Genomic DNA, 26,270 nt, shown 5'->3' with positions numbered 1-26,270 from the left:
TTTTTTAAAATATATTTTATTGATTTTTTACAGAGAGGAAGGAAGAGGGATAGAGAGTTAGAAACATTGATGAGAGAGAAGCATCGATCAGCTGCCTCCTGCACACTCCCCACTGGGGATGTGCCTGCAACCAAGGTACATACCCTTGACCGGAATCGAACCCGGGACCCTTCAGTCCCCAGGCTGACGCTCTATCCACTGAGCCAAACCGGCTAGAGCTCCAAGTTTTAATGAAAACACAACTATTCAGCTAGAGGCATTTTAGTGTTCCCCACAGGGTAGCAAGCATATGAGACTAAATTCTAGCCAATTGTATCAGTGCAGTTTCCAGGCCCTCTGCTTCCTCTTCCCTTTCCTATGGGCTTGAACAAGGATGTGGGGCGGGTAAGCCAGCTTTAACCATGTAGATGAGAACCACCACCTGGGGGAGGGGATGGTGGAGCAGTAAGACAGTGGAACCCTGAATCTCTAGATAATCTTGTTTAACACAGTTGTCTAACCCTAAGCCTGGACCACTCCCTGATCCCTGGACTGTCACATGAGAAGTAAATGAAAGTTGACCCTTGAACAACATGCGAGTTAGGGTGCCAACTTCCCATGCAGTTGAAAATCCGTGTATAACTTCTGACCCCGCCCCGCGCCCCCCCTCCCCCAACTTTAGTTGTCCCTTGGTATCTGTGGATAAGTGAACAGCCCAATTTAAACCCATGTTGTTCAAGGGACTCTATTTTGTTTGCATCATTACTTTGGAGTCCCTTTGTTATAGCAGCATAGCTTACAGCCTAATTAATATGCATACTAATCTCATTTCCAGCTGCCTTGCTTATGCCCCAAATACCTCAAACTCAACATATCAGCCCACCCTGCATCCTGTTGTTCTTGTGTTCCTGAACACAAAGAATATCCCAACTACTTCTTGATAACAGCTCTATTACCTATATATCCCCATCAGGAGAATCTGTCATTCTTAAGTCAAGAAACTCCTACTACTCTCAGGTTCAATTGGTCAGAAAGTCCAGCTTGTTACCTATATCCCTCTTCAATCCCTCACCTCTGATCCTAACCATCCTGGCTTCAGATGCTTTTTATTTTCTGATTGGCCCTCTGCCTCCAACTTCGTATTTTACAATGCTGCTCCATTACCATTCTTAAAACTGGATCCACTTGTGAATTTTGTTTTCAAAAATCCAAAGTATTTAAAGTCTTTGTCCTCTACACATACACTTTAATAAAAACCACTGTCCTTTGCACTTGCTCTTACTCCTTTGCCTACATCAATGCTTCTCAAATATGATGGATTCTTTTAAAAAAGCTTCCAATCTACTGTAAATCAACACTTTTGAAAACAGTACACAAATTAGGTAAACAATCACATGCTTCACTGTTACGGTAATGGCTAAGTTTCTCTAATTGCAGGCCCACACTGGTCCAAGGACCAACTTCACACAGGTTTAGGCAAATTCTCCTTTTCTTGATGGTGCACCACCACCCATCCACCTGCAAGGACCAGCCATTACTACTGCCTACTCTGTTTTGTTTTCTGATATTTATGCCCCAGTCATATCCTGCTCAATATATCCACCACACCTTTCCTTCACACCTGTTATAACTTACCACATTGCTACAATTTTCTGTTAAATGCAAAAGAGCAGAAAGCTCTTTGAAGTCAGAAATATGTACTAGTTATTTCTGCTTTGTGCCTGTCATATGGTAGAAGCTAAGAAATAAAATTAGCAAATGAACTGCCAACACACCTCTGTGGCGACATGCAGGCAAAACAGGGACTATAACAAGTTTAAATAGACCTTTAATGACTGGGGTGTGGTTTAGGACTTAAAGGTTGTTGAATGGTCTAAGCCATGGGGACAGAAGTGATCAGTAGGCTGTCTGAGACTGCTGCTGGCGGTAGCCACCCCGGCGCATGTAGCCTTCGTTTTTGCGGTAGCCATCCTTCTGATCTGCAAGAGAGATGGGAAGGGGAGGGAGTGAATGCCATGGGAGAGACAGTAAGGGAGCCAGGACGCTGGGAGAGCAAAGGGGATGGAACCACTTACCTCGGAAGTAGCCACCATAGGTACCCTGCTTGTGGTCAAACACCCGCTCATTATTTTCCACCAGGCTGCCCAGCTTTTCAGCCAGCTGCAGAGCCAGGTTCTGTTGGGCAGTGGGCTCCGTGCGGTGCATCACCACTGTCTGTGTTGGCTGGTCCAAGGAAGCCTGATGGGAGTGAGCCAGAGATAGGGACATGACACAGATCAGACCCCTCCACTCCAAACTTCCCATGACTCACCTGCCCATTTACCACTCCTGGCCCTTACCATCAACTCCTCATTAATGATCATCTTGCTAATGATGGAGTGTACAGTAGGTAGGTCCAGCTCAAACATGTCAGACAGTGTCTCCATGCTGGGGAGAAAGAAGACGGGGAGCAACTAGGATCTGCGACCACAAAGCTGGGGCCGCTCTGCTTCCTCAGGGCTCATCCTACCTGATGGAGTCATAGACACTGCTGTAGGTGAAGAGGTAGGTCCGTAGTGACTCTTCCTGGATCTTCCTATGGGATAAAGAAAAGATCTTCAGGGAAAGAGACCAACCAGTCTTTTATTCCCCACTCATCACATTTCCCTTCTCGGCTCACCTAACCAGCATGGTTCGGACTTTGTCAGCTTCAGGGAAAAGGTCCCACACTTTGCCATTCATTTTCTCATTGATTATAAAACTGTGGCAGGTCTTCCAGTCACCCATCTTCATAGCCTTGGAGGCAGCGACCACATGTTCCCTCATTGATTCAGGGGGGCCTGAAAGGTTGGGAATGAGGCAGGGACTAGGAAACCCGGCACCAGGGTTCTGGCCCCCACGAGCAAGCACTGTTCAAGGAGGAACACAGGCCAGAAGAGCCAACAACCAGCCTGGAGATCTTCCCATCTCTCCACTAAATAGCCATGTGATTGTACAAGTCCTGTACCATCAGAATAAGTTGATTTAGATTTAGACTAAATCAGTCCATGATGTGCTTAGGGAACTAGTGACCTCCTTGAAAATGTTGACAAATTGCTTTGTGTATCCTTATGTGTATTATCCTAGAAAAAGGGTCCACAGTTTTCATCAGATTCTTATAAGGATTCTTGACCTAAAAAAATTAACATCGCAACTGGAATGGTAGTTATCCAACTTCCTTCCTTCTTATACCACCTTCATGATTTTTACCATATCTACTATATATCACACTGTTATCAGTTTATTTTTCTTTAAAGTGGCTCACTCCTTTTCTTAAAAATATTTAGCCTCACTTTAAATTTAAATTCTAATAAATCATGGGTTTGATATGCTGATGGACTTGGGCCCCAAAATACAGTTGTGAGAAACAAGCCAGGAAGATAGACATGGCAAATAAGAGTAGCTGGAATTCAGGGTAGACAATAAAATATGAAAGCTCCAAGACTGGAAATGGATGGCAGATGAAGGGAACCATGAGCAGGGCAAAACCTAAAACAGGGACAACAAGCTTAAGCATGTTCACGGTTTAGGCCCAGATAGAAATGTATGGATAGGGATAAGTATAAGGAAAGACACACAACCCTTTTGTGTTAGCTTCCATTTGATCACTTCTGAAAATTAGGCAAGGTTAGAGGTTCAAAGGGTATTTCTCTACAAACCAAGCAATAGTGTAGAGCTGAAATAGAAACTGGCTTCTGGCTCCATTGCAGGCACTGACGCACAATGGTAGGAACTGTGGTGAACTAGCGAGCCCTAAGAGATGCTGGAAACACAGGCTTTCACTGGAAATTTCCAATTAAAGCAAGTATCTCTACAGAAGCCAAACAAAATCTGCCTAAGGGGCACCTGCACTTCAACAGAACCACATACACAACCAGCAGAGGACAAATCTATAAAGGGATGCAGCTGTGAACAGTAAGCCTGACTCACTTGCTAAGTCCTTCCACCCCACTGGAAGGGCACAATTCAAATTCCTTTACCAGTGAAATCACAACTCACTCAACTGCTGGATTGATGGATCAGATCTTTCAGAAGTGATTAGAGGGGCCAATGTTAGATTCTTGAATGCCAAGGGTCTAGTTGGTTGGCTAAAAAAATAATGCGTATGAAGGGGAAAAAGAGGAAAAAAGGTTAGAGAGGCACACATTAGCTATGTTAAAGTTAGGCAAGTCACTTAACTTCTGTGCCTCAGTTTCTTAATCAAGAAAAAGGGGGTAATAATAGTATCTACATTACAGTTATTAGTAATAAAGAATAAATTATTTTTACAGTGCCAGGCAGAAAAAAAGTACTATGTAAATTTATATTAAATAAGAAATACCACTGGAAACAGGTCATGAGTTTGACTTAGTGACTAAGGAGAGTGAGCTTTACTCTGTAGGCAATGAAGAACCTCTAAAGGTGTGGGGGGTGTATGGCATTATAAATTCTATAGAAAGATAAGACTGACAAGCAGACTGAAATGGAGAATAACAAAGCAGGGAGCTTAATTTGTAAGACAGAACAATGTATCCTATGGTGAGACATTACAGAAACTATTAAGTAAAAAGGATGCCTTAAGGTTCTCTATGAAGATGTCATTAAATCAAATGGAATCATATTATTACCTTTAGCTTCTCTTAATCTTTTTTTTAAAAGTAATCAATGAACAGCCTGGCTGGTCTGCAGGAGGTCATGGTATAATACCCGGTCAGGGCACATGCCCAGGTTGGGGGCTTGATCCCCAGTGGGGAGTGTGCGGAAGGCAGCCAACCAATTAATTCTCTCTCATCATTGATGTTTCCATCTCTCCCTCTCCCTTTCTCTCTCTCAAATAAAAACACTTGAAAAAAAAAAGTAATCAAGGAACAAAGTGAAGTTTGTTCCACTACAGAGCTTCATACTCACCCAGCAGGGGCTGTCGCTCGCCCACCCGCAGCTGGTGATGGAACTGCTTGCTGATCATGCGTCGGCGGGCATCACTTTCATGGGCGGCCATGTAGGGGATCTCCAGGAGCATGGCAGACACCAGATAAACACACTCCAGCAGCTCCAGGTTGATGTGCAGGTGGAAGGGCACCTGCCGGCGCCGCTCCACCTTCTCCTGCTCCTGGTTGCGCTCCTGGAGGCTGCGCAGCAGCAGACCCTGACCCAGGAGCTCCTTGGCCCGGCCACTTGACTGGATGTCCAGCAGGGCATTGTGAGCATCCTTGGTCAGGCCTTGGCGGAAGGCACAGATGCCCAGCTGCACCATGGTGCGGTTGTACAGGATCTGGGAGCAAAGGATGATGCACTCAGAGGTGACAGTGACGGGGCAAGTCATTCCAAGTTGTTCATTCAACAAATACACAAATACTCAACGAATGATACACTGATGTGGTAAGCACTAGGCAACAGGATGGGACTGAGAACAAAATAGACAAGGCCCTGCTCCACCACAGAGCTTCCATTCTAGGGAAAGGGTGTGGAAGAGAAAGAACCACCATATACAGGTGGGACTTGTGCTAAGGAGAAAAATAAAGCAGAGGAGGAAATTAAGGGAGTTTATGTGGTGGGAGCTCACAATTTTATATAGGATAACTAGGGAAGGCCACATCTTGATGGGAATCTACACTAATAAAAGAGTAAGATGCAAATTGACTGCATCTTCACGATGCCACCAGCCAATCAGGAATGAGTATGCAAATTAACCCAACAAAGATGATGGTCTAATTTGCATATGCAGGGGCCAAGCAGCTGGGGGCGTTCTGCACCACCCCAGCTGCTCCGGGCCTCTGGGCAGCGTGGGAAGATGGAAAGGCAGCTCTGGCCATAGCAAAGGCGGTGCCGACAGCCAGGGGAAGGAAGACCCATTCTTGCACGAATCTTTGTGCATTGGGCCTCTAGTGTTTAAATAAATACCTAATAGTAAAAGAGGGAACAAGTCCTGCAGATAACTGGGAGAAGAGCATTGTAGAAAAAAGAAAAAGCAAAGGCAAAGGCCATGTGTAAGAGTTGTGCCAGGTGTACTTGAGGAACAGGAATGTGAAATGGCCACAGCTGATAGAAAAGATGTGATCATAAACCAGAGGATGAGCAAGCACACAGCCATGTAAGCCAGGTAAAGGATTTTAAGATGGAAAACCATGGGAAGGAGAGGATCCAAGATGGCGGCGTAGGTAAACACCTAAACTGCTGTCTCGCACAACAATTTCAAAACTACAACTAAAAGACAAAACGTCTATCACCCAGAACCACGGGAAAGCTGGCTGAGTGGAAGTTCTACAACTAGAAGGAAAGAGCAAACAGCATTGAGGGGTGCACAAGCACTGAAAAGCTGAGGTACGGAGGCGCGTGAATCGTGCTGGCGACAGGCGACTGGGAACGCTTTTTTCAACCCAAAGGGAGACAAGCTTCCGATTACTCCGAACTCCAGTTTCTGGGGAGATGTGGGGGACCCAAACTCCTACGGAGAGAAGCTGGACTGTCTGCCGTGGGGTCGGAAAGTGAGGGAGGCTTGCTTGCAGGGCTGCGCACAGGAATAATTGTTTATTGTGCTGGGGCATGGGACGCGGGGACGCGGTCGGAGACGCAGAGCCGGCTAACTGGCAGCCATCGCTGTTTGCCTAACTGGCAACCATCGCTGTTTGCCACGTCCTAGCCTAGTCATACCCTGAGACCCCCGCCCCGCACAATCTACAAACCCACCCAAGCTCCAAGCAGCGGCTTTAGCATATGAATGACCTGCCCTATCGCAGCTTAACCTAGCAAACTTGCAGCCTGGGTCAGACAGCTCCAAAACCTCCAAACCCCAAGCAAAGAGGAGAAAACTGTAGTTCTCGCTGTAGCACCTGCTGGGTGGCCTCAGACAGTAGCTGACCTGCACCCCATTGGAGATCCAGAAGCCAGTGTACCTACTGGTCAGTGCGAGACACCAGATTTCAACTCCTCACATCCATAAGTGACACATTCAAGAGGCAGACTCAGTGAGCACCAAAGCCCCACTGAAACAAGTCCTGCACCATAAGCGTGTCTCTAGCGCAGCAGTTCTTCCATTATAGACACAGCAGGTCCTCACAGCCAATTGGCCTCGAGGTCAATTCCTCCCAGTGTACCAACAGCAATCAAGGCTTAACTACACCAAGACTTTGCACTCAGCCCACAAAGGGGTGTACCAAAGGCGTCCACCTCAGGTGATTGGGGAGGCTGAGCTACTGGCCCCTATAGGTCACCTACCACACAAAGCCACTCCATCAAAACAGGGAAGCAGCAAAATGCGGAGACAAAGAAACATGTCATGAATGAAAGAAATGGAGGAAAGCAAACTACTGGACGACATAGAGTTCAGAACCACATTAATAAGGTTACTCAAGAATCTTCTAAAAACCGCTGAGGAACTTAGTGAGACCTTTAAGGATCTTAATGAGAATGCCAAAAAAATGGAAAAGGACCAGTCAGAAATTAAGCATACACTGTCTGAAATAAAGAATATACAGAAACTCAACTGTAGATCAACATACCCCAATAATCAAACCAAAGATCTGAAATATGAGGAAACAAAAAACACCCAACCAGAAAAACAAAAAGAAAAAAGAATCCAAAAATATGAAGATAGTGTAAGGAGCCTCTGGGACAACTTTAAGCGTACTAACATCCGAATTTTTGGGGTGCCAGAAGAAGAGAGAGAGCAAAATATTGAAAACCTATTAGAAGAAATAATGACAGAAAACTTTCCCTACCTGGTGAAAGAAATAGACTCACAAGTTCAGGAAGCACACAGAACCCCATACAAGAGGAATCCAAAGAGGACCACACCAAGACACATCATAATTAAAATGCCAAGGGCAAAAGACAAAGAGAGAATCTTGAAAGCAGCAAGAGAAAAATGGTTAGTTACCTATAAGGGAGCACCCATAAGACTGTCACCTGATTTCTCAGCAGAAACTATGCAGGCCAGAAGGGAGTGGCAAGAAATATTCAAAGTGAGGAACAGCAAGAACCTACAACCAAGATTACTCTACCCAGCAAAGCTATCATTCAGAGTTGAAGGTCAGATAAAGAGCTTCACATACAAGAAAAAGCTAAAGGAGTTCATCACCACCAAACCAGGATTACATGAAATGCTGAAGGGTATTCTTTAAGAAGAGGAAGAAGAAGAAAAAGGTAAAGATAAAAATTATGAACAACAAAATGACATCAAATACATACCTACCAACAAGTGAATCTAAAAATCAAGTGAATAAAAAATCTGAAGAACAGAATGGACTGGTGAATATAATAGAATCAGGGACATAGAAAGGGAGTGGACTGACAATTCTCAGGGGGGAGGGTGTGTGAGGGGTGCGGGAAGAGATTGGACAAAAAGCTTACACCTATGGATGAAGACAGTGGCGGGGGGTAAGGGCATGGGGTGGGGTGGGGAATCAGGTGGAGGGGAGCTATGGGGGAAAAAAAGAGGAACACCTGTAATCTGAACAATAAAGATTTACTAAAAAAAAAAAAAAGAAAACCATGGGAAGGTTTTGAGCAAATAAATGATATAATCTGACTTAATTTAATATGGCTACTTTGGCTACTGTATTAAGAATAGCCTTCAGGGGGTGGGCTAGAAGCGGTCAATGGGGGGGGGGGGGGGGAAGGGACACATGTAAAAAAAAAACCCCAATAGTTTTTTGTTTTGTTTTTTAAAACAAGAGCCTGAAGGTCAGAAGCAGAGAGAGACCAAGATGATGGTGGCTTAGACCAGAGGGTAGCACTGAAAGTGATAAGTGGTCAGATAACGATTTTGAACAGAAATGGCTGGGGAAGCAGATGTAGTATGTGAGAGAAAAATAAGGATCATGGATGATGCCAAAGTTTCTGACCTCGGCAACTGAAAAATGGACTTGCCACTAATTAAGAAGTTTAGATTATAAGCAACACAGACTTTTTTAAGAGGGGAAAGACTAAGTATTAATAACAGCAAACACAGAGAGGTCAATACCAGTCATAAACAGATGCAAAGAGCCTTAAAAATTATTAGTAAACAGAATCTAGCAACATTTAAAAGACATAATTAACTGTGTATCATTTTAATAGATGCAGAAAAAGCTTTTGACAAAATTCAATATCTGTTTTGACAAAAATTCTCATTGAACTTGGATCAATCTGAGAAAGGATATTGACCAAAATACTACAGCTAACATTATACCTAACAACGCATTTCTTAGAATGTATTCCCCTCATTAAGCAGCGCATGACTGTACTAGAGCTAAGTGAATTTAGCAAAATGATAGGATATACTGGTAGTTAACAATTGGAAATGAAATTAAAAAAAAAATTCATTTACCAAAGCGTCAAGTATCACATCATATTCAGGAAAAATTTTTAAAAAGATGTCTAATATTTCAAACATTGCAGAGAGAAACTGAAGAAAATAAATGAAGAGATAACATGTAAGACTGAAAGGGTCAATGTTTACTTAACGTGAATTTTCCTAAAATTGTTTTATAGATTCGATAAAATCCCAGCAGGTGTCTTTGTAGAAACTGACAAGCTGACTCTAAAATTTATGTGGAAATGAAAAGATCACAAAATATCCAAATCATTAAAAAAAAAAAAGATGGCAGACTCATATTCCTGACTTTGAGAGTTCCTCTAAAGGCACAGCAATCAAGACAGTACTAGAATGGCATAAAGACAGACAAAAACATGAATGAATGGAACAGAAATAGAGAGCCCAGAAACACACTCATACTTTAAGGGTCAAGTAGTATTCCACAAAGGCACCAAAGCAATACAATGGGGATAGACCATCTCTGACCCTGACTTCACACCACATGCAAAAATCAGATTTAAATGTGAAAGCTAAAACCATTAAGAACTTAAAAAAAAAAAAAAAAAAAAAAAAAAAAAAAAAGAATATCTTCATGAATTGCAAGTAGGAAAGGTTTCTGTCACTGGGACCCCGAAAATAACTATAAACAAAAAAATTGCTAAGCCAGACTACACCAAAAGGAATGGTTAAGAAAATGAATAGGCAAAGCACAAAATGGAAGAAGATTATTTGGAAAACTTTGACCTGACAAAGGACTGGCACCCAGGATATATAAAGAATTCCTACAACTCAATAATAAAAAGACAAACAGCCCTAACTGGTTTGGCTCAGTGGATAGAGCGTCGGCCTGCGGACTGAAGGGTCCCGGGTTCGATTCCAGTCAAGGGCATGTACCCTGGTTGCGGGCACATCCCCAGTAGGGGGTGTGCAAGAGGCAGCTGATTGATGTTTTTCTCTCATCGATGTTTCTAACTCTCTATCTCTCTCCCTTCCTCTCTGTAAAAAATCAATAAAATATATTTAAAAAAAAAAAAAAAGACAAACAATCCAATCTTTAAAAGCAATAGGCAAAAGTTGCTCTAGCCCGTTTGGCTCAGTGGTCACAGCATCAGCTTGCAGACTGAAGGGTCGAGGGTTCAATTCCGGTCAAGGGCACATACCTCCATTGCAGGCTGGATACTTGGCCAGGAGGGCATGTGGGGGGAGAGGGGACAACCCATTGATGTGTCTCGCATCAATGTTTCTCTTTCTATCTCTCCCCTTCCCTTCCACTCTCTCTGAAAATCGATATCCTCTGGTGAGAATTAACAAAAACAATAAGCAAAAGTTGACCAGACATTTCGTGAAAGAAGACATATAAAGGACAAATCAACAACAACAAAAAAATCAATTTCAAGAGTTTTTGGGGAAATACAAACGAACACCAAGGGATTCCATTACACAACCACCGATATGGCTAAAATTAATAAAGACCTACAATATAAAATATTAACACTCACACATTACTGGTAGGAATATAAAATGACATAACCAAACACCCCAGTTTCTAATAAAACTAAACATACACCTACACTATGATGCAGCAATTCTACTCTTAAGTATTACCCAAGAGAAAACATATATCCACACAAAGACTTGTATATTGTTGTTCACAGCAGCTTCATTTAAAAACTGGAAATACACCAGCAATCTATCAAAACAAAAACAGATCAAGAACTTGTAATCAAAACAGTATGGTTCCAGCATAAAAACAGATATGGATCAATGGAATAGAGAGTCCAGAAATAAACCCACACCTTTGTAGCCAATTAATATTCAACAAAAGAGGCAAGAATATACAATGGGGCTAAAGAGTCTATTCAATAAATGGTGTTGGACAGATATGTGCAAAAAAATGAAACTGCACAACATTCTTACACCATACACAAGAATAAATTAAAAATGGATTGAAGACTTATATGTAAGACCTGAAACTATAAAAATCCTAGAAGAAAACATAGGCAACAAAATCTTGGACATTTCTCTTAGTAATGTTTTTTCTGATGTATCTTCTTGGGAAAGGGAAACAAAAGACTAAATAAACAAATGGGACTACATCACATCAAACTAAAGTTTTTGCACAACAAAGAAAAGCATCAATAAAATTAAAAGTAAACCCACTGAACGAGAGCATATTCACCAGTGATACATCTAATAAGGGATTAATATCCAAAATTTATAAGAACTCATACAACTCAACACCAAAAAAACAAACAATCCAATTTAAAAGTGGGCAAAGGACCTGAATAGACACTTCTCCAAACAAGACATACAGATGGCCAATAGACATGAAAAGATGCTCAACATTACTAATCATCAGAGAAATGCAAATTAAAACCACAATGAGATATCACCTAACTGTCAGAATGGCTGCCATCAATAAATCAAGTGTTGGAGAGGATCTAGAAAAAGGAAAACCTAGTGCACTGTTGGTGGGAATGCAGATTGGTGCAGCCACTGTGGAAAGCAGTATGGAGGGTCCTCAAAAAATTTAAAATGGAACTGCCTTATGATCCAGTGACTCCACTTCCAAGAATATATCAGAAGAAACCCAAAACACTACTTCAAAAGAATATATGCAACCCTATGTTTATTGCAGCATTATTTACAAAAGACAAGCTATGAAAGCAGCCCAAGTGCCCATCAACAGACAAGCAGATAAAAAAGCTGTGGTACATTTATACAATGAAATATTACTCTGACACACACAAAAAAAATTTCATCATGTGTGACAGTATGGATGGGCCTACAAAGTATTAAGAGAAGTAAAATCAGTGAGAGAAAGACAAATACCATGTGATTGCACTTATAAGTGGAATCTAAAGAACAATGTAACAAACAAACCAACCAACCGACCGACCGACCGACCAGAATAGGTACATAGATACAGAGAAGACTGATGGTTGCCACAGGGGAGGGATTAGGGAACTGGGTGAAAAGGTGAAGGGATTGATAAATACAGATTGGTAGTTACAAAATAGTCATGGGATGTAAAGTACAGCGGAGAACATATAATCAATAATCTTTTAACAACTATGTATGGTGCCAGGTGGCACCAGAATTATCAGGGGGAAACACTTTGTACACCTGAAACTAATATAAAAGTAAATTGTAATTTAAAAGAAAAAGATCCATACAATGAAGTAAAAAAGAACAAATGAAAGTGCTATTTAAAAACCACCATCAGAAAGGTTCACCAAATGAATATTGATTATTTTAAGCACACATTTAAAGACACAGCTTTAAATGTCCTCACAATACAGCCACACACACAAAATTAGTTGCTCCACTGTTGTGTCCCAACACATCACACTACATTTGGATCCCTGTCTTCCAATTGGTTTGACAACTTCTTAAATAGTTCTTTTCACCTTTTTAAACAAGATGATCACCTAATGTTCTGAAGTAGACACATTGTAGGAATAATAAATGTTAGTTGAACCCAAATCTCTATCGCAGAGGACTCTAATGCTGTTGGACCAGTACAATAAAATTTTAATATGCAGGAGGATCAAAGAATGCTGGCAACTGGGAAAGACCAAAGGTTTACTTATATCTGAATTAGCCAAAGTGACTAATTTGATTGAGCCACTCTGCCCCAATTGGGACCTGGCCTGGTCTTCCCTTTGCCACTAAAGCCAGAGTGTCTCCTCATCCTACCTGTACCGGAGGGTCTGCATGCTGAATGTTGTCTTGTAGGTGGCTCATGAGCATGAGGTCACGGGCCTGGTACCAGCGGGAGTGCAGAGCATGATGGTAGATATGGCAGAGGATGGCGCACGTGCGAATTCGGTCTGTACGGTCTTTGGCATAGATGTACTTGCAAAGTCTCTCCATCAGCAGAGCTGAGTCCTCGCCCTCATTTTCTGCCTGATCTTGGTCAGACTGGGGGGGGCAGGGGAGCAGGGTGATGTAATTGTTTGGTGAGGGGAAGAGGAGGTACAGACAAAGACGATGGGTCTAAATGGCTTAGGCATTAGCAACCAAATGAGATTCTACCCAGCCTCGCCCTAGTTCCCATTTTCCCTCCCTGCTCCACTTCAGGAAGTTAACAGGGAATGGAAGGGTTGCCATCAACACCTGACAGATATTTAGGACAGACAGATATATCCCTCTCCCCCTTGGCCAAGCACTCACCTTTGAGGAGCCCTCAGGAAGGGTAAGCTGCCGTTGATGGGCCTTGTAATCAAACTTGTAGTAGGTGTGGAGAATGCGCCTCAAGTAGACACGACAGATCTCCTCAGTAGTCCCCTTCTCTTCCAGGTAGTGCTGCACACGCTCAATGATGGCACACACCTGCGCCTCATCCTTCAGGTGCTCCACATACTCTGGCAGGGAGAGTACCACCCTCAGCTCAGCCAGGCGCCCAGGCTTTCTCAGTCATCTGTCCCTGACCAATCCAGTTGCCTATGTATGTTTTCCGCACCCATCAGATCCTGTCCTGGTACACATCAAGCTCACTTTCTCTTCCTCCTGTTAGGTGTTCTCTTCTGCTAATTCTTCCCCCGATTAAGCCCCCCCCTCCTCATTCTGATCTCACCTCAAATGGCCTCTACCTAAGGATGCTCTGTTCAACCGTTATCTAAAACTGCTACTCTTCCAGGCTCTATCTCAGATCCCAATTTGAATTTCTAATTCAGTTTATATCACCTAAAATTACCTCATTTGTTTATTTGGAAAGACCATAGGTTTACTGCCATCCCCAGCACTGAATGTAAACTCCATGAGCATGAAGGCGTCTAGCTGCAACACCCTTGACTCAGTGGGCACATGTGGGCATTCACGTTTTATTCTGGAAATGTCCTGTATTTTCCCCACCCCAATGTCCTGATCCAAGCTAAATAAGCCAAATGGGCAGAGGCCATACCCCAATGATTCTCAAAGTGTAGTTCCCAGAACAATAGCACCACCTAGAAACATGTGAGAAATGCAAATATGAGGCCCCACTCAGCCCAACTGAATCAGAACTTATGGGAGAGGGATCCAGTATCTCAGGCCCACCAGAGTCCTCCTCCAGAGTGAATGCTCTGGGGAAAAAACTGGCTTTCCAAATGCTTTTAGTATAATCCTGTTTTAGTTCTTGCACATTTCCTCTCACTGACGCCCATGCTTGCTCAGGCTCACCTTGGGAGTGAGGGTCAGTATTTTGCATTATTTTGGTAAATTCTTCATCCATCCGTTCCACCAGAGTTAGGATACAGCCACGGACACGCAGTGGCTGAAAAGGTAAAGGAGTAGTAAACAACCAGCCCATACCTCAGTCCAAACTTAAATCATTATTTCCACCAAGCTTTCTCAAAGCAGACAACATACACATCTCCAATTAGCCTGCAAATTCCTCTCTTTACCTGGTCAACATTATGCAGGTTCTCACTCTCTTCCAGAATGTTCTCTCCAACAAAGATGTTGGGATTTGCAAACAGGATGTCCATCAGCTCATTGATGCAATCCAGGCACTTCTGCCACATCTCGGGCTGCCAAGAGATCAGATAGCAGTCAGAGGTGTGCAGGGGGAATGAGCAGGTGCCTCCCAAAAGCCCCTTCACCAGAACACACAGAGCCTTCAACTACTAAGACTGTTTCCACAGCCCTTGAGGGTTTTTGTTGTTTTTTGTTTAAAAAATATATTTTTATTGATCTCAGAGAGGAAGTGAGAGGGAGAGATAGAAACATCAAAGATGAGAATCATTGATCGGCTGCCTCCTGTGCGCCCCCCACTGGGGATCAAGCCTGAAACCCAGGTATGTGCCCTTAACTGGAATCGAACCCAGGACTGTTCAGTCCACAGGCTCTATCCACTGAGCCAAACCAGCTAGAGCCACAGCCCTTGAGTTTTAAGACACTAGGCACCTTCCCCTAATCCACCAGCTCAGCCCTGGAACGCTCCTCTATATTGCCCTCACCTTCATGTATGTAGCCAGGTTGGGGTTGTAGTCATAGAGAGAGGCGATGATATTGAACTTGATCTTAATGGCGACACCCTCCCCAAGGTTGTTTTCAGAAGCAATCTGAACCAGCAGCTGTAGCAGCTCAATCTGGGATGCACTAGAAGGTCCAGAACAGGGTGAGGCATCAAAGACAAGTCAGAAATCTCATCCTGCCATACAGCATGCTTCCTTTGGACAAGTGAGGCAGCCTCATTCCTAATACCCCATCCTCACCTCCTGTATACTTGCTTCTCCTTTATAAATTTCAAACAGAAACAACACTGATGCTAACAAGCTATCATCCTCTTTAGGCACTGAATGACTAAAGAAGGTGAGCATTATTCCCATTTTATAGATGGGGAAAACAGTCCTAAAAGGACAAGTGATTGGCTTAAAGTCAAAGGGAAAGTAAACAGCAGAAAAATGGACTGGGATGGTTCACGAAGACCATTCCTTCTATGGAGCCACACACACACCTTCCCAAAACAGCACTATTTATACATCAACCTCCACCCTGTTTCTTAGAGAAGAGAGCCTTCAACCTGTAGTCCCACAACCCGGATCCACGAATCTCACCGATCAGTTCCTTTCTTGCCTCGTGCCTGTAGGATCTCATTCAGTTTCTTGATGACAACAGCATGGGTGATCTCAGTTCCCTTGGCAAACATTTTTGGTTTCTCCTAGGCAACACAGATCCTGTCATGTGCAAGCCAACAGGAATCCGTTCTTGCCTTAACTTTTCTCCCAACCCAACCAGACTGGGCCTGTATGCCCTTCCAAACTGTTTCCCAATTCATTTTAATTCTAAAATTCTCACCTTAACGAGGGGCACTCCACCTCGGACCCTTTCCCACTCCCCGCCTTCATTGTCCTCCTCTTCCTCATCCAAGCGCTTAGACTTCCTATCGTGCTTCTTCTTGGCTTTGTCCTCCCGTTTCTTCTCAGCAGCCTTCTTGTCCTCCTCTGTGGCCGGGGCTCTGCCGGGAGACGCAGGAAATCAAAGACCAGTCCCCTTCTCCCTAAGGCTTCTTCCTCCCACAAAGTTCCTTTCCTTTGCAGAGTCCTGCAACCAAGCTACACTCTACAAGAATGACCTAAAGTTAACCATAACCACAAGGACCACTAAGCACTGAATCTGCTGGACGACTTTCCAAGGTACGTCACCATTTTACACCCACTAAGAAACTCTTAGGAAGGGAACAATATGGCCTGGTCTAATAAAGCAGAGGTACCCAGGCCCCTGCAGACAACAAAATAGCCTGTCATGCTGCTCCACCGCTAATCTCTAAGGTTTCCCAGAGAATCCATAAGAAATATAGTTGTTCTCTGATACTAACTGCTCTGTCCACACTGACCTGGGAACAATCTTAAGCTTATTAGTTGGTGGCTAGTAAAAAGGCTTTCCTAAGTTTTATGAGTCATTCTATTTTTGAACCTGAGGAAGGGATTGTGGGAACTTTGAATTTATAGCTGGTTGGCCAGAAGTACAGGCACCAAACTTGGGACTTGCAACTGGTGTCTGAGGTGGGCAGTCTTGTGGGACTGAAACCTTAACTTGTGAGGTCTACACTAATTCTGGGTAGTTAGCGCCAGAACTGAATTGAATTGTTGAACACACCTAGTTGGTGTCCAGGGAGCTGGAGAACTGGTTGGTGTGAGACAAACCCCCACACATATGGTGTTAGAAGTGTTCTGAGTAAAAAGAGATCATATATGCAATACTTCCCAGACTTGACCACAGTGTTCCCTGAAGCACATAGTGAAAAAAAAGCTTCTCCCCATGAAAATAGGCAGTAGGTGGTGGGAACGGCTGGGGAAGAGGTCAATGGGAGAAAAAGGAGAGATATGTAATACTTTCAACAATAAAGAATAAAAAAAAAAAAGTTTCTCAACAAAATGCCTATATCTAGGCCCTTTTAGCATCAGGGAACTCCCTACTCACTGAAGCAGCATTAATGCCAACTTTTTTTTTTTTAATTTAATAAATCTTTATTGTTCAGATTATTATAATTGTTTCTCCTTTTTCCCCCCATAGCTCCCCTCCACCCGGTTCCCACCCCACCTTTTGCCCTTACCTCCCCCCACACTGTCCTCATCCATAGGTGTACGATTTTTGTCCAGTCTTTTCCTGCACCCCCATACCCCTTTCCACCTGAGAATTATCAGTCCACTCCCTTTCTATGCCCCTGATTCTATTATATTCACCAGTTTATTCTGTTCCTCAGATTTTTAATTCACTTGATTTTTAGGTTCACTTGTTGATAGACATGTATTTGTTGTTCATAATTTTTATCTTTACTTTTTTCTTCTTCCTCTTCTTAAAGAATACCTTTCAGCATTTCATATAATACTGGTTTGGTGGTGATGAACTCCTTTAGCTTTTTCTTATCTGTGAAGCTCTTTATCTGACCTTCCATTCTGAATAATAGCTTTGCTGGGTAGTCTTGATTGTAGGTTCTTGCTATTCATCACTTTGAGTATTTCTTGCCACTCCCGTCTGGCCTGCATAGTTTCTGTTGAGAAATCAGCTGACAATCATATGGGTGCTCCCTTGTAGGTAACTAACTGTTTTTCTCTTGCTGCTTTTAATATTCTCTCTTTGTCTTTTGCTCTTGGCATTTTAATTATGATGTGTCTTGGTGTGGTCCCCTTTGGATTCCTTTTGTTTGGGGTTCTGTGCGCTTCCTGGACTTGTAAATCTATTTCTTTCACCAGGTGGGGGAAGTTTTCTGTCATTATTTCTTCCAATAGGTTTTCAGTATCTTGCTCTCTGTCTTCTTCTGGCACCCCCATAATTCTGATGTTGGTACGCTTGAAGTTGTCCCAGAGGCTCCTTACACCATCTTCAACTTTTTGGATTCTTTTTTCTTTTTTTTGCTTTTCTGGTTGAGTGTTTTTTGCTTCTTTGTATTTCAAATCTTTGACTTGATTCTTGCGTTCCTCTAGTCTGCTGTTGGGTCTCTGTATAATATTTTTTATTTCAGTCAGTGTATGTTTAATTTCTATTTGGTCCTTTTTCATTCTTCGAGAGTCTCGTTATATTTATCGGCCTTTTCTAGGATATTCTTGAAAAGCCTTATAAATGTGGTTTTGAATTCTATATCCAGTCGTTTGTTTTCCTCCATTTCTTTCATTTGTGATCTGTTTCTTCGTCTCCCCATTTTTCACTGCTTCCCTGAGTTGGTAGGGTAGCTTTGTGTGCTAGGTTTCCTATATGGCCCAGTGGGTCGGCCTCCCCAGTTAACCTGAGGTGGACACTCTTGGTTCACCCCTTTGTGGACTGTGTGTACAGCCTTGTTGTAGTTAAGTCTTGATTGTTGTTGGTATCACTGGGAGGAATTGACCTGCAGGCCAGTTGGCTGTGAGGATCAGCTGTGTCTACACTGGGAGTTTTTTTGGTGCTGGAGACAGCCTTATAGGATTAGCCTTGCCAGATTGCAAAGGCCTCTGTGCTCAGCTTGGAAGTGGCAGAGTTTCAGGGCGGAGCAGACAGTCTTGGCTTCCCGTCAGCCCTGCCCTTGCTCGCGAGTCTCCAGACCTCTGCCTTCCGCGGTTCCCGAGTTTCCGCCTTACAGTCCAGATTTCTCCCGTAAGAGGGTGGGTCCCCAGGGGCTCGCCTGGAACTGCGGTTCAGTGCAGTTAGAAGCCTCTGACTCCCCTCTGCCAGGGACAGCCTGTGGTAACCTCCACAGTCAGTCCTTGTGCGCACTCGCGCCTCCAGACCCCTGCCGCCGCGGCTCCCCTGAGTCTCCGAGTTTCTGAGTCTCCATGTGCCTTTCTCTCCACCCGACAGTCCAAACTCCCCCTGTATGAGCCTGGGTCCACAGGGTTTCGCCCGGAACTGAGGTTCAGTGCAGATGGAACTGGGGTTCAGTGGTCGGGGGCTTCCTGCCCCCTCCCGCCAGATAAAGCCAGCCAGGTACTCCGCCGCCCTTCCTCTCTGTGCGCGCATGTCACCGTACCTCAGCTCTTTGCCGCTCCTTCTCTGTGAGCTTTCCTCTTTCCTTCTAGTTGTAGAGTTTCCACTCAGCCAGCTTTCCTGTGGTTCTGGATGGTGTCCGTTCTGTCTTTTAGTTGTAGTTTTGAAATTGTTGTGCGGGGCAGCAGTTTAGGTGCTTACCTATGCCGCCATCTTGGTTTCTCCTCAACTTTTATTTTTTTAAATATTCTATTGATTTTTCACAGAGAGGAAGGGAGAGGGATAGAGAGTCAGAAACATTGATGGGAGAGAAACATCAATCAGCTGCCTCCTGCACACCTCCTACTGGGGATGTGCCCGCAACCAAGGTACATGCCCTTGACCGGAATCGAACCTGGGACCTTTCAGTCTGCAGGCCGATGCTCTATCCACTGAGCCAAACCAGTCAGGGCTAATGTCAACTTTTAAAAGCAGTAAAGCAACACAAAAAGCAGCAATAGTTCTGCCTACTAAAAGAGCAGTGTTGCCCAGTCAGTGTTGCTCAGTGGTTGAGCCCTGAGGGCATGGCTCCACTCCCGGTCAGGGCACATGCTAGGGTTGCGGGCTCCATCCCCAGTAGAGGAAGTGCAGGAAGCAGCTGATCAATGAGTGTTTCTATCTTTCTCTCCCTCTCCCTTCCTTTATCTAAAATCAATGAAAAATAAATAAATGAGCAGTGTTTACTAGAACTTGGTATTTGACTCATCTGTAGTACAAAGGGGCAGGTACCACTCTGACTTCAAAGGAGCAAACTGAAACCTGAGGTTAAGTAACTTACCCCAAGTTGAATAGCTACTAAATAAAACACTAATGGCTGAGACCAGAATCCAAATCAGAATCCTTTCCCATTCTATGACTGTCCCAGTAAAATTCGGGAAGGCTTGCTATATATACTAAGTTCTATGGTATACACTAAGAAGATCTCTGAAATAAAGATAATAATAGCTATCATCACTAAGAGTTCCCATTTCTCTATATCACCTCTCTGTATTGCAGCTATCCTTGAGACGGGGTTAAGTACTATCCCATTTTACAGATGAGGAAACTAGAGACCGAAAATGTTATATAGCTTGTCCAGCACTGCACAACTAATCGTTGCCCAACTGAAATTTACACTCAGTCCACGTGTAGTGAATAATGTCATCATTAAATATTTGGACTCTGGAGCCTTCAAACCCAACCCTCAGGACACATTAGCTCTGTGAGCTTAGCCAACTAGTGTACTTGACTCTAGTGTACTTGAGATCCCTTTGTGAAAAAGGAGCAGCTGCATCTACAACCTGAAAGGACTCCATGGAAGAAGCAACCACCTTCAAGAAGATTAAAGGTGTCCTACTCTTCCCACTGTAGCGAGGTACCACTTCTTACTTTTTAAGGAATCTTGAGGCCAGCACGGTCTGTTTCCCTTCTTCCTCCTCTGAGTCTGAGTCAGAAGATGTTGAGCCTGTGTCCCACTCTTCATCCTCTTCTGAATCTTCTGAGTCCTCATCTTCATCCTGAGGGAAAGAAGGATCAGTAGGGAGAAGATGGGGAGACTGATTAGTCTCTCTGCTCCCATAACACAGGGTTCAGAGGCTTATAGGACCAGAACAAGAGTGGTTCTTCATGGAATCAGGATATTAAGAGCTAGATTGGACCACCAGGACCAGAGAGTAGTGACTTGCCCCAGAATCTAGTTTTCCATATTCCAGTGCACTCAGTGCTCTAATCCAAGAGGAAGTCTGTTCTCAAACCAGATTCCACTAAACCAACCCCTCCTAACCCTAGGGTTGTATGAGTCTTTTCTTCTCCTAAGAATGGCCCATGGGAGGCAAATCACCCCTCATTATAACCCTGGCTCTGACCTCCATCTTTTTGAGGAACTTGCGACTCTCCCCAGAAGGAGCTTCTGATTTCTTCTTCAAGAAAGCTGCAGCACTGACTCCATCCTCATCCCCATCTGAAGAGCCTGGTGGGAAGAGCAAGGCTGAAGGACAACCAAGAAACCAGGCCAAGGGAACCACTAACTTTAGATTTCCTAACCATTTGCAATAAGGGTGTTCTCTCTCACCTTCTGAATCCTCCTCATTCTTCTCAGCATCTTCATCTGCAGACTGCTCAGGGTTCTTTAAGGAGGGAAATAAATGAGAAAGTAATTAAGGATGCCTACCAACCACCACACCATACTACCCCTCCACCCTAGAGTCTTGTCATGACTCCTTCTCCAGTCACATCTCCCATTTGCAAATGTTCTGTCTCAGTCATGAGGTCACTGTTCCCACAGTTCACAAAATCTGTGTCTAGCACCCCCACCTGCTTATAATTTGTAATATGGGATTCAAAATCTCGGTTATATTTTCGGATCTTCTGGCGCAGAGTGCTCAAGGCCTTGGCGTTGTTCTTGTTCATCTTCTTCTTTCCTTCCTTATCTTCCCATAGCTAAAGGAAAGTGGAGAGAAGAAAGGAATCTGAGACTAAATAGTATTTCCTAAATTTCAGGCTTTACCACCATTTTTTAGTCTATCTGCACACCATCCGTACTACTTATTACACGTTATTTTTATTTTTATTTTTTTTTTTTAAAAAAATATGTTTTATTGATTTTTTACAGAGAGGAAGGGAGAGAGATAGAGAGCTAGAAACATCGATGAGAGAGAAACATCGATCAGCTGTCTCCTGCACACCTCCCACTGGGGATGTGCCCGCAACCAAGGTACATGCCCTTGACCGGAATCGAACCTGGGACCCTACAGTCCACAGGCCAACGCTCTATCCACTGAGCCAAACCGGTTAGGGCTACACGTTATTTTTAAAAGACCCTTTACATATCACCACTAAAAGTACAAAATCACAACCAAGAGATAATGTAAAAATTAATACAATTAAAATTCTTGGCTAAAAAAGGTCCTTCTCCTTACTTTATCTCCCTATTCCTTGTGTTCTGGGAAATACTGTGTATAGGGCAAACCACCAAGAGGAGATATGATCCCTGAAGTGGGTTAGAAGCAGGCCCCAGGTCCACAATCCCCTTCTGGATCCCCTTACCCACAGGAGTCACACCTCATTAAGATAGTCCTCCAGATCAGCCAGGATGCGTATATAGAACCGGGGAACACCTTCCTTGTCCACAATGCTTTTCGCCTTCCCATATGCCTTTCCCAGGAGCTCAAATTCTTCCAGGCACTTGGTGACATCCCGAATTTTCATGGCATTACGGATGGTCCGGATAAGGTTGGTCAACTCCTCAAACCTGGGTTGAGAGACCAACTGCATATTGGATACATTCACCATCACCAACCATCCAATTTGCCACTACTCCAGAGGCTCCCCATGGCCTCACCTCTTGTCCTTGGCACTTCGAACCACTCTCTTGGTATCTTCTTCATCTTCACTCAGCAACAATGGCCTGAAGGAACAGAGACCATTAATCTCCCTTTCTTTTTCCGGTCTTTCCAAGTGATCTCCATTTCTTTTCTCAGATGGGGAAATATAGAACTGAGTAACTTAGGCCATTGGTACAACACTCACCCTACTTGATCCTTCCTCTTCATAGCCTCCTCATATACAACTCAATCTTTTAAGCCTTCTTCAAGTAAGGCCTTTTGTCAAATGTTGTGGAGCACACAAAGATCTCCATCCTCTCAAAAGTAAACAAAGGTGCCTGTGTACTATGCCACAAAACTAATTACCTGAAGACAGCCACTTAGAAGTACTGAAAGAAGCTGAAAAAGGGGTACTCTAGCTAGAATGAATGGGCAAGTGTTCAGGAAGGTGGTACCTGAACTAGGTCCTAGAAAACAATGTGTCCCAGAGTGTGAGAGGCCAAGAAAAAAGAAAGTCTCAGTGGCTTTAACACCTCTACTGCTAGTATTTTTTTCTTAATTTTTCAAATTGATTTCAGAGAGGAAGGGAGAGGGAGACAGAAACACTGATGAGAGTGAATCATTGACTGGCTGCCTCCTGCATGGCTCCCACTGGGGATCGAGCCCCAACCCAGACATGTGCCCTAACTGGTAATCGAACTGTGATTTCCTGGTTCATAGGTCGATGCTCAACTGCCAGACCACAAAGGCTGGGCAACCCGTATTTTTCTTCAGTAATGAGAAAACACACCACAGACAGCATTCAGCTATCAATATCTCTCTTCTATCTTACCAGTTTCCCCCAAATCCCCTCCCCACCACATCATCCTTGTGCCAGACGCTATATCTATCTACTTATTTTTCTTGTTTATTGACTTGAGAGAAACATCAATTTGTTGTTCCACCTATTCATGCATTCATTGGTTCACCTGACCTGGGATCAAATCCCCAACCTTGGTGTGTCAGGAGGAGACTCTAACCAACTGAGCGATCCCACCAGAGCCTTCCAATATATATTTTTAAACAGTAGACAGGCATGTGGCAAAGATGATGATGGTGCCATGGTGTATGACAGAAAGTTGAGAAACAACATTCCACTGTTTCAAAGGGTGAAAAGAATTATTAATTTGCAGGGTGGGGAAGGACGTTTAAGCGGAGGTAAACACCAGGAATAAAAGAGATGTTTTAAGTCCCTGCCTGCAGCGCCAAGTGGCTGGGCTTCAGAGCCACAGCAAGGAGCTTTTTTGGTGGCAAGAATAATGACTTTTGGCGTCCGATGCCGAACAGAGGAGAGGAGGTTGGGGTTGTACAAAGGCTATGGACAAGGAGGCCAGTTAGGAAGCTGATGCAACAGGCCGGGCCAACGGGAAACCTCTCGGACATCCCTTGTATCCGGTGGGTTCCCAGTTCACAGCACCCTAAACATGAAGGCTGTCCCTCCAATACTGTTCCGCTCCCTTAAACTATCAACATCCTCAGAATTCGCTTTCGCCGCCTCCCAGAGAACCTCCCCGCTCCCACCTCCTTTCTCCCCCATCCCGCACACGCACGGCCTTCCCACGCCTGCGAACCCGCACTCCCCGAGTGGGCACCATGACGCAAGCCCTCCAACTCACTGTTTGCCGTAGTTGCCCCCGACAGGTTTGGTGACGAGCTCCTCCCCGGACAGGGACGACTCGGACTCGCTGTCCGAACCGGTGGTAAAAAACCGCGACATGGCGACGGCGCTGAGGGCTGCGGCGGGTGCGGCCGGACCTGCGGGAGAGCCGGAGTGAAGCTCCCCGAGAAGGGGCCCGAGCCGTCGCCTCCCGGCCGTCACCCAGCACCGTCCCTTCGCGTACCCCGACCCAGGCCCTCCTTCTTGAAACACGCGGACAAGAAATACCTACCGGCTGCGCCTGCGAGGCACACCGCGAAACAGCGGAAACGCGGAGAGGAAAGAAGGCGGCAGTAACGTCACTTCCGGGGCGCCGACAAACTATACCCGACAACTACAACTCCCAATGGCGTTCGCGCCACACAGGGGGCGGGGACAGGCCCGATGTGCCCTGGGAAGGAAGTACGGTACCTCTACATTTCCAGATCGGGCGGCGCGTTGTCATCCTTTATTACTCACAGATTTCGAGCCTCACTCCTCACCTGTGGAATCAGAGTCTCAGGGCCAAGAGTTTATTTTTTTAAAAGGGTGCACGTTCCCGGCCGGCGTGGCTCAATGGTTTCTCTCTCTCTCTCCCTTCCTCTCTCTGAAGTCAATAAAAAATATCTTTTAAAAAAGTGCATGTGATGCTGATGAGCTGCTGTGTTTTGAAACTAGAGCAAACTTCGTTGGTCAGACTTTGAATTCAAATAGCAGCTTGGTCACTTGTTAATGTTTGAATTTAGGCAAATATCCTAACCTCTCTATGCTTCAGTCTACCCAAGCTGTAAAATGACAATAATGGCACTGACTTAATAGGGTGTTATGAGAATTAAATGACTTACTTAGTATATATGAAGCATTTAGGACAGTGCCTTGTACAAAATAAACATGTAGTAAATAATTCCACAAATACTTCTTTACTGAGCATTTGTTATGAACCAGCAGGTGTCCAAGGCACTGGATGCAGTGATGAACAAAACAGAAAAGGACCCTAATTTCACAAGGAATTTATATTATAGTGGACTGGTCAACTAACAAATAAACAGATAATTTAAGATTCTAATAAGCACCATAAAGATATTAAAGTGACTAGTTAGAGAGATTGGTTAGGAAGATTCTTCTGATTAGGAAGGTCAGGACCTCTCACAAAAGGTGACAATTCAGCTGAGATCCACATGATAGGAAGGAGGGAGCCATACAGAAGGTCATCTAGGGAAAGGTTCTCAGCTCCTAGCTAAGGGGAGCCGCAAGTGTGAAGGCCCTCAAGCAGAAAAGAGCTGGGCCAGGTTCGAGAAATAAAAGAAAAGGCCTGTATGCTATCAGCAAAGTGAGCAAGACATTAATAGTATAGAAGTAGACAATTCTTCTACAAGAAATCCTTGTAGGCCTGTGGATTTAAATACAGGTGGGTTGGAGAAACCATCAGCAGGGATTTTAGCAGCACAGAGACTGTTTTACATTTTTTTAAGGTTGTTTCATTCATTCAGCATTTGCTGCGTGTCTGGGCCTGTGTTTAGGATTGGAGGAACAATGCTGCGCTGAAGGAAAAGTGGGAAGTTCAGGGGAAAGAAGGAGGCAACTTTAGGTTGAGAAAACAGTATGAATGAAATCCTGGGGACAGGAAAACTCAGGGCATATTCAATGGCTGGTATATTGGGGCTAGAATATGGCAGGGCCTTTATATACATCCTGGCCTATAAACCCTGTTCTCATTCCTCCCTCCCTCTTTCTCCTCCCCAGCTTTCTTCCTCTCCTTTCCTCCCTCCCTCTCTCCCTAAAGATGCATTTGATTCTGAAATCAACCTCTTCACCTCCCAAAACAGAAATGAAATACACTGAAATTGCCAAGGGAGCCAGAAGTAAAGGGTAAAGCAGGTTGAGTGAGACAAAGATCACCATCACGAAACATGAAGAAATGCAAATTCATACTAAAGTAAAGCTACTGATTTTATTTTTTTATTTTTTATTTTTTAAAATATATTTTATTGATTTTTCACAGAGAGGAAGGGAGAGGGATAGAGAGTTAGAAACATCGATGAGAGAGAAACATCGATCAGCTGCCTCCTGCACACCTCCCACTAGGGATGTGCCCGCA

General features: G+C 44.1%; 1 protein-coding gene and 1 long non-coding RNA gene across 2 annotated transcripts in view; one reads left to right on the top strand and one right to left on the bottom strand.

Annotated features, from left to right (window-relative positions):
• LOC308253405 overlaps nucleotides 1-16,392 on the top strand; it is a 33,829-nt gene extending 17,437 nt beyond the window's left edge. Inside the window, exon 3 of the long non-coding RNA XR_013961130.1 lies at nucleotides 16,297-16,392. This is a non-coding gene — a long non-coding RNA (uncharacterized lncRNA). The remainder of the gene's footprint in view (nucleotides 1-16,296) is intronic.
• LOC308253400 (eukaryotic translation initiation factor 3 subunit C) lies at nucleotides 7-24,780 on the bottom strand. The gene is made up of 21 exons (XM_080678811.1): nucleotides 24,426-24,780; nucleotides 24,153-24,291; nucleotides 22,515-22,580; nucleotides 22,235-22,424; nucleotides 21,488-21,613; nucleotides 21,246-21,300; nucleotides 21,040-21,143; nucleotides 20,564-20,691; nucleotides 16,055-16,214; nucleotides 15,814-15,917; nucleotides 15,214-15,355; nucleotides 14,659-14,784; nucleotides 14,435-14,528; nucleotides 13,448-13,638; nucleotides 12,971-13,195; nucleotides 4,885-5,248; nucleotides 2,639-2,798; nucleotides 2,489-2,554; nucleotides 2,319-2,406; nucleotides 2,055-2,217; nucleotides 7-1,958 (listed from the first exon to the last, which is right to left on the bottom strand). Exons 2-21 carry the CDS (start codon nucleotides 24,251-24,253, stop codon nucleotides 1,876-1,878), a joined length of 2,736 nt encoding a protein of 911 aa, XP_080534937.1. The 5' UTR covers nucleotides 24,254-24,291; nucleotides 24,426-24,780; the 3' UTR covers nucleotides 7-1,875.
• Between the last annotated feature and the right edge of the window lie 1,490 nt (nucleotides 24,781-26,270).

This window comes from Plecotus auritus (assembly GCF_963455305.1).
Source record: "Plecotus auritus genome assembly, chromosome: 7".
Taxonomy (NCBI): Eukaryota; Metazoa; Chordata; class Mammalia; order Chiroptera; family Vespertilionidae; genus Plecotus; species Plecotus auritus.
Note: the sequence above shows the minus strand (reverse complement) of the source record. Positions and strands in the feature narration are given on the sequence as shown.